The 16,974-nt window shown below is 38.9% G+C and overlaps 2 protein-coding genes across 2 annotated transcripts; both read right to left on the reverse strand.

Moving 5' to 3' along the window:
* Positions 1 to 96: 96 nt before the first annotated feature.
* On the reverse strand, positions 97 to 3,895 carry sertad3 (SERTA domain containing 3). The gene is made up of 2 exons (XM_079620600.1): positions 3,726 to 3,895; positions 97 to 2,146 (listed from the first exon to the last, which is right to left on the reverse strand). The coding sequence occupies exon 2, from the start codon at positions 2,136 to 2,138 to the stop codon at positions 1,314 to 1,316; it is 825 nt and encodes a 274-aa protein (XP_079476726.1). The 5' UTR covers positions 2,139 to 2,146; positions 3,726 to 3,895; the 3' UTR covers positions 97 to 1,313.
* Positions 3,896 to 4,024: 129 nt separating this feature from the next.
* Positions 4,025 to 9,205, reverse strand: blvrb (biliverdin reductase B). Its single transcript, XM_079620601.1, has 5 exons — positions 8,933 to 9,205; positions 7,998 to 8,159; positions 6,967 to 7,056; positions 6,733 to 6,864; positions 4,025 to 4,804 (listed from the first exon to the last, which is right to left on the reverse strand). Exons 1-5 carry the CDS (start codon positions 9,015 to 9,017, stop codon positions 4,650 to 4,652), a joined length of 624 nt encoding a protein of 207 aa, XP_079476727.1. The 5' UTR covers positions 9,018 to 9,205; the 3' UTR covers positions 4,025 to 4,649.
* Between the last annotated feature and the right edge of the window lie 7,769 nt (positions 9,206 to 16,974).

Genomic DNA, 16,974 nt, shown 5'->3' on the forward strand with positions numbered 1-16,974 from the left:
AACTGATTCTGTATTGGCTGCAAAAGGAGGCCCGTCATCTACACCGTACTAATAAATGACTGTGGTCTGAAACCATGAGTTTGAGTTTTTTATTTTCCAACGCCTGTATGTTTCGAAAGCAGCTGTAATAAACATGACAGTTGGTAGATACGTTTACTCAATCTAAAAAAAAAAACCTTATCTCTCCTATAAACAGAATAAACAAGCTTCCTTCCTGTCACACGTGTACATGTTTTTGCTTAAGACTAAAAGCGAGGGGGAGGGGTAAGACAGAGAAATGAGACGCAGCCAAATAATAGCAAATCTAATAGTGATATACGCAATAAAGCAATATTGTTTTTCTTTATCAAAATGTATTTTCAAGATCGTTTTTAAATGTATAATTTTTCAACCACTAATATATTTCATATAGACTCTAAAGGCTAATCATTTTCCTGTAGACTTACGGCTTAAAAATGGTATGGATGTCTTGCTTTGTAACTTCTTAAGCAAGTTTGTCTAATCGCCTTTCATACATGAAATCATTATTCTCATTAAAATATTAAGTCATCTGCATGGCATTTGGTTCAAAAGGGCATTGATTCACTTTCATAAATATATTTCCTCTTTTAGCCACCTGATGTCACCAAGTACCACTTTATTTGACGTATAACAATAGAATACAAAGAGAGATAACATTCACATTATAATTTCATACTGACAATAGTAAATATTTTGCATAGGCAACTACATGTTTTGTTGCTGAAACAGCACCAGTATATTCATAATGCTCATATAAGACAATTACTGCATATTATAATATCTTTAAAGTAAAAAATATACACAATCTCATATTTTAATGACCTTAGTCCATCTAAATCCAATCTTCAGGACAGAACGGCATCCGTTCTAAAATTTAGGGATTTGACTTAATGGAAAGTGCATCTCTTCGAGAACAATATTTCTAAAAGTAACAAATATATATATATAGAGAGACATTTGTGAGGACTTCAAAACAACGGTTTAAAAGTCATCTGGACCTTTTCTGCTCTTTGTTAATTGACACGTTCCGGAATGAATCTTTTCATTTTTTCGCAACAGAACTAGAGATATGCATATCTATATTTCATCAAAAGGACTAATGACTGCTATTAACCATCAGCTGACGTTGAGATCAACTACTTTGCACGACAAGCTGGCAAACATGAGGTAGCGAATCATAATCCGGTGGAGAACAGTCTTATTCAATCCCAATGTCTTCAGTACACCTCTAAAAACTGCTTTTATCAAATAACTCCAGCTATTACTTCAACATCAGAAACGTGATATCATGATCAGCTTTGCGGGTACGTTCGCATTAGGATGTCCATAACATGCTCGATCTCCTGGATCTCCCATGTGGCCTGACCATGAGACGAAGAAGACGAGGAAGAGGACGCTGATGGAGATTTGGACAGGGATGGTAGATACTTCACCAGATCGTCGGCCGTGACGGAGAAGCCTTGCAGAAGATTCACCTCCGGTTCGAACACAGACGTGTCAATGTCCAGGAGAAGTTTTTCTAAAACTACATCCTGAGGACAACCTAGACACGCCGCCTCTGATTTGACGGACGGGACCACGTTGGACGCTCGTTCGGTCCTCGAACTCGACGGAGGATACTGTGTGTGCCTGGCGTCTCCTGTGAGATTCTCTACAGAGCCGAGCGGCGCCCGAGGAGGCCCTTGACCGGCGTCTATGACTGTATCTAGATCTTTGAGAATAACAGAGATGGCCGAAGATAAAGAGAAATCCTCCTCTGAAGTCCAAGCCATGACATCCTCCTCCGTATTACTATTTTCATCATTCAGCGAGAACAGAGGTGCGTTATGCTCTGTCGAAGAAGGGGACCCACTGGGAAAATCGGGCTCCAACCCGGAGTGAGTTTGTGGTTTACTGGGCATTTTTACAGAGGACAGAGACTCTACCTGCGCCCGGACCTCGGACTGAACCTGCCGCAGTGTGTTGCTGATCAGAACCGAGCGCAATAAGCTGGGCTCCACGAGGGCCTGGTCCCGGTGGAACTTCTCCATGGAGATGTCCAGCACAGACTGCAGCTGGCTCTCCCACGCTCCTCCTCTGCCCTCCAGGAGCTTACGCTTCTGTCCTTTGGCCACCATTTCACACTCTGCAAAACAACAGCGAGTTTGAGTTTATAGTGCAAATATAAGACCGCTCTTATGAGGAAATGTTTTCGGGAACTGCTCCTACATCAATAAAAAAATAGACACTTCGTATACAGTAGAGTAAAATGCCCTGCTTAAGAACAACGTGCGTTTCTGTAACATATTTAGACACAGGTTTAGCATGTGCAGGTTGGATGATGATGATTAATCAGCTAATGTGTTATAAAGAGAAATACAAAAAAACTTTTTTCTATTTTAGCAGGGTTATTATAACTAAAACGTCAAAAATTAACTGAAAACAAAATATATAAAAGTTACAAATTTTTATGCCCAGAGCAACACTTCTCTTTAATTTAGTTTACCGGTAACTAGATGTTCTGAATGAATAACTAAAACTGAAATAGAACTAATAAAAAAACTATTAAAAATGACAAAAACACAACAGGATTACAAAAAACATTCAAGCTAAAACTAAATCAAAATTTTAAAAATTAAAACGGATTTAAAAAATATTAAGAAAAACTATAATAGTATATAAATTATATTAAAAATAACACTGGGGAGAAGCTGAGGCCCACTTACAGTATTCATTACTTTTGATATCATTGACATAAAATACTGAATTAACTATTCTATTTAAAAATGAGTTTTAGCAATTTAATTGAAAATCTAAAAGGTGATTTTTGTTCTATAACTTACTTACAGGTATATGAATATATAAATATTTAATTGCCCATATTTTAATTAATAAAATAATATAATATATATAACGAATTCTAATGGCTAGGTTTTAATGAATAACAATGATGTATGAAAGTTTGCACATTTTTTATAACAACCCCATGAATTACAATAAGTAATACATTAAAATATAATAACATAACAGTATTAACAACATGTCACTTGTAGCCTTCTGTGGCAATTATCTTTACAATTGAGAAAAAATAATGAAATCCACAAATCTAAATAAATCAATGTGACTAAATCCTATATTCAACATAATGTCACAGATCATCATTGTCCACAGGCTCAAAATTAGATCAATTAACCTCAAAACTGTTGTGACTGACTAAATCACACGAATGTTTCAAATTCAGATAAAATTACAATAATAAAAAGTTGAGATGAGATTTTGAGAAAAAAATATGTGGGTGGGGGGTCATTTTGACCTATAATATTTAATACAATGACCTCCTAAACTTCCAACTGATGAAACATAAGCATAGGACAGAATTTATAATGTTTTTAAAAAAAAGAAAGAAAAAAAGAAAAAGAAAGAAATGTAACGTAACGTTATCAGGTTTAATTTAATTAGGCTAGACTTCTTTCGAACTGTAACGTTAACTTATTTCGAAGACGACATATGCCTGTATATTTAGCGATAACCCAATAATAGTTTTAAAATCCTGAATTGTATAAAACAGTAACTTAATTCGTTAGAAAAATAAACTAGGAATAATCACTAGCGTAACATCTGCCCGTTTCCAGAAGTTTGTGTAGCTAAGCAGAAATCAGTGCGCTAGCTTAGCATGGTAACGTTAACTATCCACTATTACTGTCTGTATCACATGTTTTACTCACCTGTAAAGTATGTAAACCAACTCCAAACTCGATGTAACTATTGTAAGTTTATACAGTAATTTGACCCCTATTAATTGTATAACGCCGCAGAAGAGTCGGAGTCGTTTGCTCTGCTGGAAATTTTTTTGTCCCGCCAGTGATTCAATCAGTTCTGACGTCACGCGCGAGTCAGGAATGCTGGGTAATGTAGTTGTGTAAAGGACTTACTAGTTCTTAAAGGTACAGACACCCAAATGTTACTCAAAGCTGATACAAAATCCTTTTTTTTCGCCACATAATAATACACATGAGTACAAAGAAAACAAGCACGAACATCTTTATTTTAAAAACAGAAAATAAAAAAAATCTACATTATTAGGCAAATTACATCATCTGGATTTTAATTAAATGTTTTAAGGCAAAACAAAAACAGAAGATTTTTTCCATCCAAACATCTGTTTTTTGGTAAGTACAAAATAACATTTAAATATTTTTTTAAACAATGATTAACTAAAAGTAGCTACATTGTGTTCATATGCTAAAAAAAAATCAGATTAAAAAAAAAACTTTCTCTGTTACTCGACACTATCAGAATTAATCACGGCTGACTATGAATAAAGCATGTCTACAAGAGAAATCAGTAACCTGTTACTTCGGCTGCAAAAAATAACATATGTTGCTCACTGCAGAGACAAATGATGTCCAGCTCCCCCTCTCTGGACATAATGGGTGGAGCTTGACTTAGTTTTGTTTAGGTAAAGGGTTAGTAGGGTTGGGGTGTGGCTGGACTTTCAAGCTCCACCCATTACACCCAGAGAGGGGGAGCTGGATGTCAAGTTCCACATTTAGTCTCCGCAGTAAACAGCCTCTCAAAAATAAAGTCATTTTGGACAGTGCAAAATACACTACAATTACTGAGTGCACTTAAACAAAGCTCTGAGTAGATTAACTATATTCTCCATTAACTCCGACTGTCTTTCCATCCCATTCAGAAGTGGAAAGGCACTTGACAAAGAAATGGCCCAGGTCATGTTTGGAGATGACTCTTCCTTTTAACATGTTCTCAGTCGCGGTGTATTTTTCTGTCAGAGGCTTGTCATCTGGAAAGACAACAAAAATTAATTAATTAAAGCTGCCGTCGGCAAGATTTTTTGATCATATTCACTGAAACCGAAGCTATGCTCCGACAGAACAACATAAATCAGCCAGTTTTAGAAAAAACACGCGCTTCTACCTCCACCTGGAGCCTGTTATTTGTTTTGCAAAAATCCACCGCTCCCGGTTCTTCTGGTCCAGTCAGCACAGAGGTGTGTGAGATCTGACTGTCAATCACAGTTCGTGCACACGCCACAGATCCCCCTCGCGCACGTTACAATATCACATGCACACGCCTGAAGTTCGCAGGTGTGTTGGATTGTGCGAAGCGTGATGGTGGAGAGAAAATCTACTAACAAGCTTTCAATTCCTCGGTTAACAACCAGAGCTAGGAGGTCCAAAACAACCAAGGAAAAGAAAACATGGTAAGTACTCCATGGTGTTGATCGATGCTGAAGAGACGGGCGCGCGTTCACAGAAAATCTGGTGCACACGCACTGACAAGCACAAACTCGACGGGAGGGTGCTCGGTGGTAGTGGGGGAGGGGCATGAGAGTTGTAAACATTCAAAACTTTGGCTAAATACACTCAATCTGCCAGACCTGCCGACTGCAGCTTTAAATGAATTAAAATAAAGAATTTCTTGATCAACTGTTGGTGTTGAAGGTCCTGGCAGCAAAATATAACTAGGCTAATCAAAACAGCATTTCTAAACACAATTCAATCATGACAACTCTCAGAATAGTTGGTGGTAGGCAATGGTAATGTGTTTGGTCTTGGCGGACTAGATCTGCTGTATTAGAAGTAGCAATTTTGGACTTGATACTGCTAACAGATACACAGACACACTGCTGTGAGCATGTAAGATATGCTGCTGCTGCACAAATATACATAAATCCAGAAGCAGATTTAGGGGCTGTTTACATAACACCGTTTTCAACTAAAAACGTACAACTTTTAATGCGTTTTGGCCGTTCGTTTACATGACAACGGCGTTTTGGGTGCCAGAAAACGGGTTTCAAAGTGCAAGTTTTTGAAACCGATCTCCGTGTAAACAACAAAAACATGAATCTCTGAAGACAATGACGTCATGCACATGCGTATTACGTGTTCAGTCTATAGTGTTTCATCGCCATCTAATGGCCTGGCAGCAGAATACAGGCATTTTAGTCGTTTTCGCGGATTCGTGTGAATGGGGATTGTTTTGACAATGGTGTCGTCTGAACGTGGAAAACGCAAAGGAAAAACTTCTCAGTTGATACAATGTAGATTGTTTCAAAGCGGCTTTACAGTGATAAACGTATAATTTAAGATAACAGATTGTTTTGTCTTTATAGCGGTTCTTGAATAAAGATATTTTCCAGCTAAAGTTAGTTTTGATTGATTCACTTCCGTCGCAAGGATCATTAGTTATTAAATTAGAGGCCGCTAAGACGACACCGTTCTCTCTACACAGACTTTAAACGCGAACCTGTGAGAAACGCTGATGGCGCTCACGTGCGCATTAAGAATTAATTCTATAGTTACTGTATGCACATTTGAATATATGTGCGCAGGTTTGTAATTCCCTACAAACCAAGCCTTAAAGGAACACTCCACCGTTTTTTGAAATAGGGCTTATTCACCGTCTTTCCTACATTTAGATAGGTGGGCAAATGCATTTTTGTCTCAGTGCATGAATTGTTTTAGTTTGGCAGGGTCGCCGCTAGCTAGTACACAGGCCACAAGAAGTAATTAGGTGAGTTTTTATATTTATTTTTTATCACTTTTACTCAGGACATGCTAGCTGGCAACATAGGATTCCATTCATTATGCTAAGCTAAGCAGCGACCCTGCCAAACTAAAACAATGCATGCTACTTGTCTGCCCTTAAACATTTTTAGACTGAATTTTATCACTTCGGGGTAGATGTAGGACGCTTAATGCTAATTACCAGCAATATGTGGAGGCATGACTGCTATATAGTCCAGTCCTGACTGCTTCAGGACAGTGTACATTCTGTCATGATCTTCAGTGACCGGCACCAGACGAGGAGGAACTCTGGCACGATCCCACAGGAGGAACGCTGTGAAAAGAGAGAGAGCGATGACAAATTCTTCATATGCAAGTATGCACTTGCACACGAATGAAGGAGAAATATGGATCGAAACACCTCAGACATTGATACCTGACATGCATGCAACAACTTTGCGGATTCCACGAGCTTTCATGACCTCCAGAATGTTCCGTGTTCCCTCAGACATCATGGTTGTGGGACCAGCAAACAAAATGTAATAGAACAAGTTAATAATGTGCAAGTAGTTCACCGGTAAACGCAATGGATAAAATCAAGTCCGTCCTACTTTTTTACTCTAAAGGGTTTGTTCACACTTGACATGTTTTAATTCGATTCAAACGAACCCTGTTGTGATTGCTTTGTTAGTGCGTTTCATTTGAACATGTGTGAGCGCTGCCATCTGAACCCTGGTGCACCAAACAAGTGGACCGAGACTCCTGAAAAGATGGGTCTCGGTCCCCTTCCAAACATACTCTGGTGCGGTTCGAATGATATATGAACGCAACACGGGACATGACGTCACAAGATGCGACCCTAAAAAGGACAAAATGCTCAAGCACACCTGTTTTTTCTCATCATAGTCACGATGATGTTGCCCATTCCAGTTCAGTACAGGCATCAGAACCGCGTCAGATCCTAGTTTGTGTGTGACGGAGGGATTCCTGTCGCTGTTTTGACTCCTTTACACATTTTTTACGCTCTTCACGAGTTCTCAGCTGGTCAAAATACCATAATATGTAGCTACGCACATACAACGAGCGCATTTAGCCCAGCACACAGCATTGTTTTGGATGTTCGGTAAGATGTTGCAAAATATACAGTACGTAATAAAAATCGACCTATCAGGTTGTTAACATAACCCTATGCCTGTAGGTTCGGTGTTAAAATGGCAATGAGAATGCTAAGCGGACCAGGACTCTCCTTTTTTTTTTGTTCTGGACCAAACGAACCAAGGGAACCGAACTACAAGTGTGAACACACCCTAAATTACATCAAATTACGTAAATAAAATAGGGTTTTCAAGCTGACATTACTTAAAATTTTGAGTAAAATTCATTAATATATTGTAATGGTGTGTATACAACCAAGGACAAAATAGCTACATTACTAAGTGAATTTGTTTTTAGGTTAAGTAAACTCACTGAGATCATTTCTTGTCCCCAGAATGACGATGACTGCATCCTGACCCTCCAGGGTCTTCTTCACATCTTCTTTGTTCAGAACATCTCCCACTACCACTCTGGAGGCCTTGTGGTCTGAAGGAAGCCTCGCAGCGTCTCTCACCAGCACAGTCACACTGTAACCTGGAACCGCAAATAACCAAAGACGTGAGAAGAATCGGCAAAATAGATCATGCAAGATGTCTGTTTGGTCAGGATGACCATAAGATTTCCCAACTATCAATCAAATTTTGTGAATCAAGCTAAGTAAGGACAAAACAATCAATAATTATTTTAAAAACAGCTCTTATGAAGTTGAGATCATCATAATTTTCAAAAAGTTCACTGAATTTTTTTTAAAAGAAACACAAATTGACCACTATGTTGGCACTAATTTGTATCATATTTATGAAAATCTTTATATTTTCATCTATAGTTATTTACTCTTAACAAAAATGACAATAATACAGCTGAAGTGGAGGCTTTCAGACCTCTGCAATGCCCAGATAAAAACAGACAAGAAGGTGTAGGCTAACTTATGCTTATCTTTCAAATGCATACTCTTATGACTCAGCAGATTAGTTATTATGCATGACTAAGAAGTTTCGCAAAAGTCTCGTGATCTCAATGCAATAAAGTGGGAGGCTGGGAGCCTGGGAGCAAAACAACTAAAACAAATATATAATTTTAACAACGAAATGCCAATCCACAAAAAATGCAAGTTCAACACTTTTTAATATACAACTCATAAAGACAATGTTAAGCTGTTTTCATTCACTTTTACAGCTTTCGACAACAGTTTCTGTTTTACAACGTCTTTGCTAGGACAAAGACAGCTGCTGCACTGAAATATTGTAAAGCACAGGAGAAGTTTAAAATATCAGCTGAGCCCCAGATGTCATTGTGTAAGGGTTTACCTGCGGTCACTGCGATAGGTAAGGTCGCTAGCCCCGTCATCCCCGTGCAGCCGAATATTGCCACATTTTTTATAGCATCAGACATATCGGCGAGTAGAAGGGCTCTTGGTCGATTCCACTTGAAAACAGAGATCTTACCGTCCAACCCCACGCTCAGGCACTAGCAGTAGCCTATGTCTGGCTGAAATCCTGATCTTGAATGTTATGTCAGTGCTGTCATGTAGCAGTAACTCCTCTTTCAAAAAACTAAAGGGGCGTTTTTTTGTCCGCACTAGAATTCTGATAAGCCACGCCCTTGATTTGATCTCTGTTTGCTGTTGTTTCTACGGCTACATGAATGACTTCTGATCTGTCCAATCGTTGAATGCTCATGACTAGCGCTAACCAATCATAGCAAAGAATGACCAGGTTAAGGGCGGGGCTTGTCGGTGAATGAATGAATGTAACCAAACCATCTCTGATGTAACACCCATGTGTAACACACGCCTATAACTGACGTTTTTAAAGGTGAAATGACTTCTAAATAGCTCACTAAATTATGACTTAGTATTTTGGACCAATTGTTGACTACCTTTCAGAATAAATGGGTTATTTATAATCAGCAATTACATGTAGTGGTTTTGGGACTTTTCACACTTCTAGTTCATTTTAATAGCCTACCATAAGTTATAACTAGATTAGCACAATTTTGTGTTGTCTTGTTCCTATACTGTTCATACTGTCTAATCAAGGATGGGTTAGTAAATTACTAGGCTATGTATGGGTAGCCGACAACGGGGCTAAGGCGGCGCAGACGCACAGCGAAAAATTAATAGGCCTATATTCTATAATTAATTATTCTCCCTCATGTTGTTCCAAACCTGGAAGACTTTCGTTCACCTTCAGAACACAAATTAACATATTTTTGATTAAATCGGAGAACTTTATGTCCCTCCATAGATATTAGACAGCTACGCAACTGACACTTTGACGCTTCAAAAAGTTAATAAAGAGATTGCTCAATAGGCCTATATGAATTGAGCGGTTAAAAAAATTCTGAAGAGACACGAATCACGATCACTTTATACAGTGGCGTAGCAAGTCAGTCCCGGGCCCATATGCAAAATAAATTGTACGGGCCCCCCCTAACCCCGCAGTACATCGAAGAGACATTTATAGACGTTCACTATAGTGTATCCAGAAATACCATAACAAACAATACCATAAAAAATGCACTCTACCCAACAAATTTTTTTCACAACCAGAACGGAACAAAAACAAGTCTAAAACAAACAAGGCTCAGCCAATGTCAATAATAAACTACTGATCTTGGCACGGCGGCCCAAAATGTAAAAACATAAAACTACTCACTCATTATGCAGCGTCAAGCTTAGGGGAGTAACACAGCCAAGATCTCGGTAGCTGAATACCAGCTTTTGTTGTGGTGGAGTAAAAACTCGCCGAAAAGCACCTATCTCCTTGCAATGGATCTCGAGGAAAGGGACCGGGGGGTTTGCATGAACCTTGCGACACAATAAAATGCTTTACTTGCCCATCCGTTAGTAGTGTGTCTGGATAGTTTCCTTTATCTGTTGGGTAACCCGCTGACATATTTCCCGCCGAATATCCAGTTTTTGGCTCGTCTGCGACTGCTTCTTCGCTCCCTGACACTTGGCACTGTAAGCTGTCAGCAACTACATTGTTGTTCTCATCCAAAGACGTGCAACTGCTAATATTCGCTGACGAAACTTCTCTCTCATCTTCGACATTGTTGTCATTCGCACTAACGTAAGGTCGGCACAAAAAACAGTCTATTTTGGGTAGTTTTTGTGTTGCGACTAACTTCTCCATCCTCACTTTTCTCTTTAAGGCCCCACTTTTATGTTTGTATTTGTCCATAATTTAATCAGCTAGCTGTAACGTCTCACACTGTGTGTTTTCTTTTTTTAATTTGTCGCGGCGATGTAGCGTCATATAAAAAATGACACCGTTCTACGGCAGCCGCGGGGTGCAAAAAATAATAAACGCAAACGCACACAAGAAATTATGGAAAAATGACTTTATAACTAAGAAAAAAATACTACACATGACATGCATACAAAAATATTGTTATTGTGGCCACAAATTTATTATGAATTTTCTCCTTTTCAATTAGCCTATAAGTTCCCCATGGGCGGCCGCGCGGGCCCCCTATTGGCCCGGGCCCATTTGCACGTGCATACCCTGCATGCCCAGACGCTACGCCACTGACTTTATATGATGAAAAGATTTAATATTGGCTTTTATTGACATTTAAACATTGATCAGCGAACATAAACAGAAAACCTGCTTGACCTACGAGAATGAACCATTGGTTCTTGTGGAAGCTCAAACATGCTGCGTAACACGAGACAGATCAACATGCTTGAGCTTCCTTTTACCACAACTGACATGCGTTGATGAATGTTTATTTGTGAATAAAAGTCTAAATTCAATCTGTTTATTATATAAAGTGATCGAGTCTCTTCAGAAAATTTTGACTGTAAAACGCTCGATTCAAATGGATTCGCTTTATGAACTTTTGTGCCATCTAGTGGTTTAAGGATAGCAAAGTCAATTGCGCCTTTGTACCATCCACACATAGGCTACTAGAGAGGATGGCTTTACAAATAAGGGTTAGAAATCATGTTTTGGTTCTTCTACAGTTCATAGTCATAGGCTATTTGATATGTTGATATATTAATAGGCCTATAGCCTTCCGAACTACTAGAATCTGCTTATACCTTAAATATAAAGTAGCCTAGCCTACTATTTACCCCATAATAAAGTATGATAAAACAGAGGACCACATGTAAAGTGACTGATCCTTCTAAAAAAAAGGGAAACAAGAAGTGTGCTTAATTGTATCGAATGTGCACTTGTAGTGTACGCTACTTCAAATCTTAAAAGTATGTTTAAAAACCTGTTCTTTCAAATATTATAATATTAATGGAATAAAATTAGACTTTCATGACTATGTTTCTATTCTAATATACCAAATAGCTACATATATAATTTGATAGCAAATGTATTTAAATACATAGCATAAAAGATCAATAGAAATTACATTTTAGTTCACCATAAGATCAGTAAATCCAACACTATACTTTAACCATGTTTCAAAGACATAGAAGAAATTATGAAAGTCCATGGGCTAATTTTAGAGGTATTTTGGGGCACTTTTTTATCTGGCCAGTCTGTGAAACCAGTATAACCCAGCAAACCACATTAGGCTAGTTCATATAATTGTAGACAGATATTTTCAGAAGAGTAGGCCTAGTCTATAATTGTAATAAGCTTAATTTATTATGTTATGTACATTTATTATGATTATGATAAAAAATATATTTTTTATTATTTAAAAAAAAAAATATTGTTAGAAATAAAGATTTCAATCATTCATTCATTCATTCAATTTAATGACAAAAAAAGGCTATGGGAAGTCCTCACAAAGATTAGTGTCCCTCAATGTGTGTGTGTGCGTATGCGCGCGCGCACGCGTGGCTTCCCCATCACTGCTGTATCCTCCGCGTTATTGAGAGCGTAGAGAGAGAGAGAGAGAGAGAGAGAGGGAGCGCGCGCGTGTATCCGGTGCACGGGATATCCGAGCACACCGGCGATCTGACCGAGCAAGCAAATCTGGCCTCAGACACATTTTGAATGTGATGCGCGTGACATCACCCTTGAAGAAGCCGCGTACTGACCGGTGTCATCGAATGTACCGAGTGTCGTTTTGCGCCACGCATCCCCTTCTCATCGCGTCCGCGCGCCGTGTACCTGACTGAAGTATGCCAGAGAAAAGACACAGCGCGGAAGCCATCCGGGATTATTCATACACCGCATGAGAAGCATCTTACTGCATTGATCTGTGGAATAATCATTCATCCTTAGGAGTGGGTGTGCAGGTAAGGACGCAGTGAATCGCATATGTCTGTACTGGAGAACAGTGATTCACACATACATTGTTGTAATGTCCGTTGATTCCTGTATGGTGAATGCAGCGACCGGCCTGTGCTGGACACACACTGCAGTCATTTCTGGGCCGTGTCTTGAGCCGATATTTCACTGTCGAGTGTCAGTGGTGGAGTGCTTATTTTAAATGTCAGCTGCGTTTGTTTTGTGTTTAAGAAAGGCCTGGTATTTATATTTGCACGGTGCTGCATTTTCCAACACACTGCACATTGGACCACACTGAGGAAAGTTGCTTGTAAGCTCAAATAAAGTGTCAGGCCTGAATGGAAGAAAACATTAAATAGGCGGCATGCACATTAGATATGTAAGGTGATGCGAATAAACAGCGCTGGGTGTTAACGGTGATGGGAATATTGGTCAACAATGCGGTAAAGGCATTAAAGAAATACATCATCCACGTTAAAGCTGCACCTACATCTCCAATCATAGTGTGTGTCCGGAATTAGCAGCAGTGTACTTTCAGTGTGCAACATGAAACACTTGCTGTCATGCATGACCTGTTCTGCAGCATACAAGGAATAGTCTGAGGTGATTTACAGTGTAGTTACTATCCGAGGGACAGGACATTTGAGTCATATTAAGGTTAAATGCAAACAGTAGGTTATGTTGGTGCCTGCATTGGCCATGCATTGCTCCTGGTTGTATTGTCTTTGAAATTGATGTATATTTAGACTGCAAAGGAGGCACAGAAGCTGCACCCAAAGCAGCACATGCCACAAAAAGGTCAATTCATACAGATTGTGATTGTTTAAATCTAAATTGGGCTTTTAGTCTGACTATGTTAGCCCTACTAAAGCTAGTGTGCTCCAAAACAATGACAAAATTCACATTTAGGAGATATAAGCGTTCAAAACTTACAGTCTCTCACTTCTGCCAATATGGATCAATTATTTTAATGACAACTCTGCACTTCAGCTTTTCATAAAAAAAATTGTCCAATCAAATGCTCTCTACAATCTGAAGCTCCGCCCCCTACATTATAAAAAGACACTGAAACACTCTTCACACATTTACTATTTTCTAAGTCTGGTTTCACGTTAGTGTCACGTGAACCGCCACGGTGCACCGAGTCTGCTCCGGTCCAATGAGGAAACTGCGGCTTTACTGAGCTCAACAGCTCTGGCCGGGCTGTGATAAACGCTATTGGCTACTAAAAAAAAGGAGCTGTTTGATATGCCCCGCCCTGTCTTCCTGTTTCAGTGGCAATAGCTGTGTCCAAATGTGCATATTTCTCTTGAGTAGGTACTTATTTTAAATAAGTGATTGCTTCACGACCGCTAAAAAAGTATGTTCTATACAGAATGAATTTGTGTAGTATGAATGTAATTTGAATGTACTACATTCATCTTGTTGCCCTTATCACATGACCTACCAGGGTCAGTTGTGTCGCTTCACTGCCATTCACAAATCCTGTCCTGTGGCCTCATGGGATAGTAAAGTGTCCATATGCACACTTCAGAATCTCACCGGAATAATTAGGCTAGTTCATCCGGGTACTTTTGACCTACTCTTTTATGAGTACTGTGAATTCGGACGTACTTCTTTTGTCTCATACTCTTTTTTTTTGCCTACTATATAGTAAGGAAGTATGCGATTTCGGATGCAGCCTGTGAGTTTCGGGGCACTTCAGTAGGCCTTTAAATGCTGCATATACAGTAGGTGAAATAAATGGAATAATATTGGAAAATGGTTAATGGAAATATAAAATAATGCAAAACAAATGTACAATAAAAATGCATACACTAAATTAATGATCAATAGTTTTACAAATACAATTTTGAAATTATTATTTGTACTTTTTAAAATATTTTGGACTGTCTAAAGGCACAATATCTCAGTTAGCTATATGAAACCAAGTGTCAGGACACATATGGTATATGTTTGTTTTGTCTGTGAATTTCAAATAGTTATTTAATATAAATTAGTAGATGCACAACTTTGCTGAGACTACAGAGCTATAATATTGTTCTTTGCAACAAACTTCTAAATCCAGTTTTTTAAGTAAGAGGTGTAGGCCTATATGTGTCTTTCACAGTGACGAGACTGAAGGATAGCTTTATTAGCAATGGATGTTGTAACAACAAATGTTTGAGCTGTGAGTACATAGTGTGATGTCATAGCCCTCTCTATAGTGCTTACTGTTGCGCATACTAATTTGTTGTCTTTTAAAATCAATCAAATCATATTGGGTTTCTGAAATTCTAGTCAAAGAGATGTGTGTATATGTGAATATGTCCAGTGTAGTGCAGTTCTACTGATGTCATTGGTCCCCAAGCAGATTTTTCAGTCGAATAAATTCAACAAGATGTCTATATTTACTTAATGCAATCAAGAAATGAAGGAAGGTGGCAGCAAGCATAGAGAGAGAGAGAGAGAGAGAGAGAGAGAGAAGTCCACTGCCCAGGGAGTGACGGCCTTCATGTTAATGCAGCATGGCATGATCTCCCTCAGGTCCTTCTCGTCTCTTCGAGGACTGGATCACTTTTTTATTCCGCTGAAAGCAACCTTACAGTCTGGGAAGAAGCACCAGCTCCTGATCTATATCTGACCTATTTGAGTTTAAATGTAGAATGTCCTTTTTAAAGGGCAATTGCTGTTCTTGTTGAGGCAGATTCTGCTGTCAGATTATCCCCGTCCAGCACGTCTGTCCCTCTGCCTCACATTGTCTTGAAGATGGAAAGTGATTTAGGAACATGATGTCATGAGAAGGCTATATCAATGCAGATTTATCCTGTTATGGATATTGAGAGTGAGGAGACATGGTGGATGATACACGCTGCTTTGATCAATTAAAAAGAGCTAATTAATTATAAGCACGCCCAGACAGAATCTGCAGCGCTTGTTGTCAGCGCCATATGCACTGAAAACATTAGTTAGTTTGGACCAACTTTAAAAAATATAGGGCTGGGAATCGATTAAAAAAAATTAACTAATTAATTGCACAATTTGCTGTGATTATTTGCAATTAATTGCATTTCCCCCAAGCGTGTAATCATCAATATTTAAACGTAGAATCACCTAATTAAATTAATCAACACAGGGAAAAAAAGGAACAGAAAATAGCCCTATATTTAAATAATATTAAACATCAATATATCAATATATTATTCTTCATTCAGATCTATGCAACATACTCAGATTCAACAGATTATTTTTTACTAATTATCAAAATAAAGTATAGTCCTACAAACCTATTATAACCAGAGCATGTGATCAGAGCAGGTCATTTACCATTGTTGCCCAGCATGACTATACCAGCTCAGGCTATTGCAAACAGAAGTCTACTACTGAGAAATTTCACGTTATTTGAGCGGACTTTGCTTTTCCAGTGCGTGATCGGTGCATGATTGGAGCGTTTGGGCCGTGAACAACAGAGCAGAACGAGCACCGCAAACACGGAGCGGGACATTTGAGGAAAGAGCGCAGCGTGCCCACACACACACACACAAGTTTGTACGCGGAACGGAGAGCGCAGCGCACACACGAAGTGGTTAGACCCGCTCGTAAAACCTGATCACCGAACACGGAGGGTTATTTTTGGCTTATATTTTCGCCCTTTTTTCTCTTTCGGCCAAAAAACTAAAATGCCATTTTCGACCGATAATTTTCGGCGGCCGAAAATTCAGTGCATCCACTTTTGAATTGGTATTTTAGTTTAGCTTTGCTAATTGTACACAGCATCTTTGTTTTCAAACGCGCCATCAGGCAACTTTTTAAATGCAAGCATTCAGAACTCATCCTTGTCCTTCTCCATCATGACAGGGTGACTTGGTTCGGCACACTCACAATAGCAGCCGCAACAGGAAGTCATTAAAAAGAGGCAAAAAAAAGTGCTGCGTCAATTGCGTTATTTTTAACATCTCAAATTAATCGCGAAGATTAACGCGTTAATTCCCTCAGCCCTACTAATTTTCAGTAATTTTCAACCCTCATTCTGACCCTGTGACTGAAATGATCCGTTTTTAAGGGGCGGCTCCTTTAAGGCTTGTCAGTAAACGGCCGCTGTTATGATTGGCTAACGTATCAACGTTATCAATGGAAATTGTATCAACAGCCACTCGCTGTTGCACGTA

Source organism: Phoxinus phoxinus (genome assembly GCF_949152265.1).
Source record: "Phoxinus phoxinus genome assembly, chromosome: 8".
Taxonomy (NCBI): Eukaryota; Metazoa; Chordata; class Actinopteri; order Cypriniformes; family Leuciscidae; genus Phoxinus; species Phoxinus phoxinus.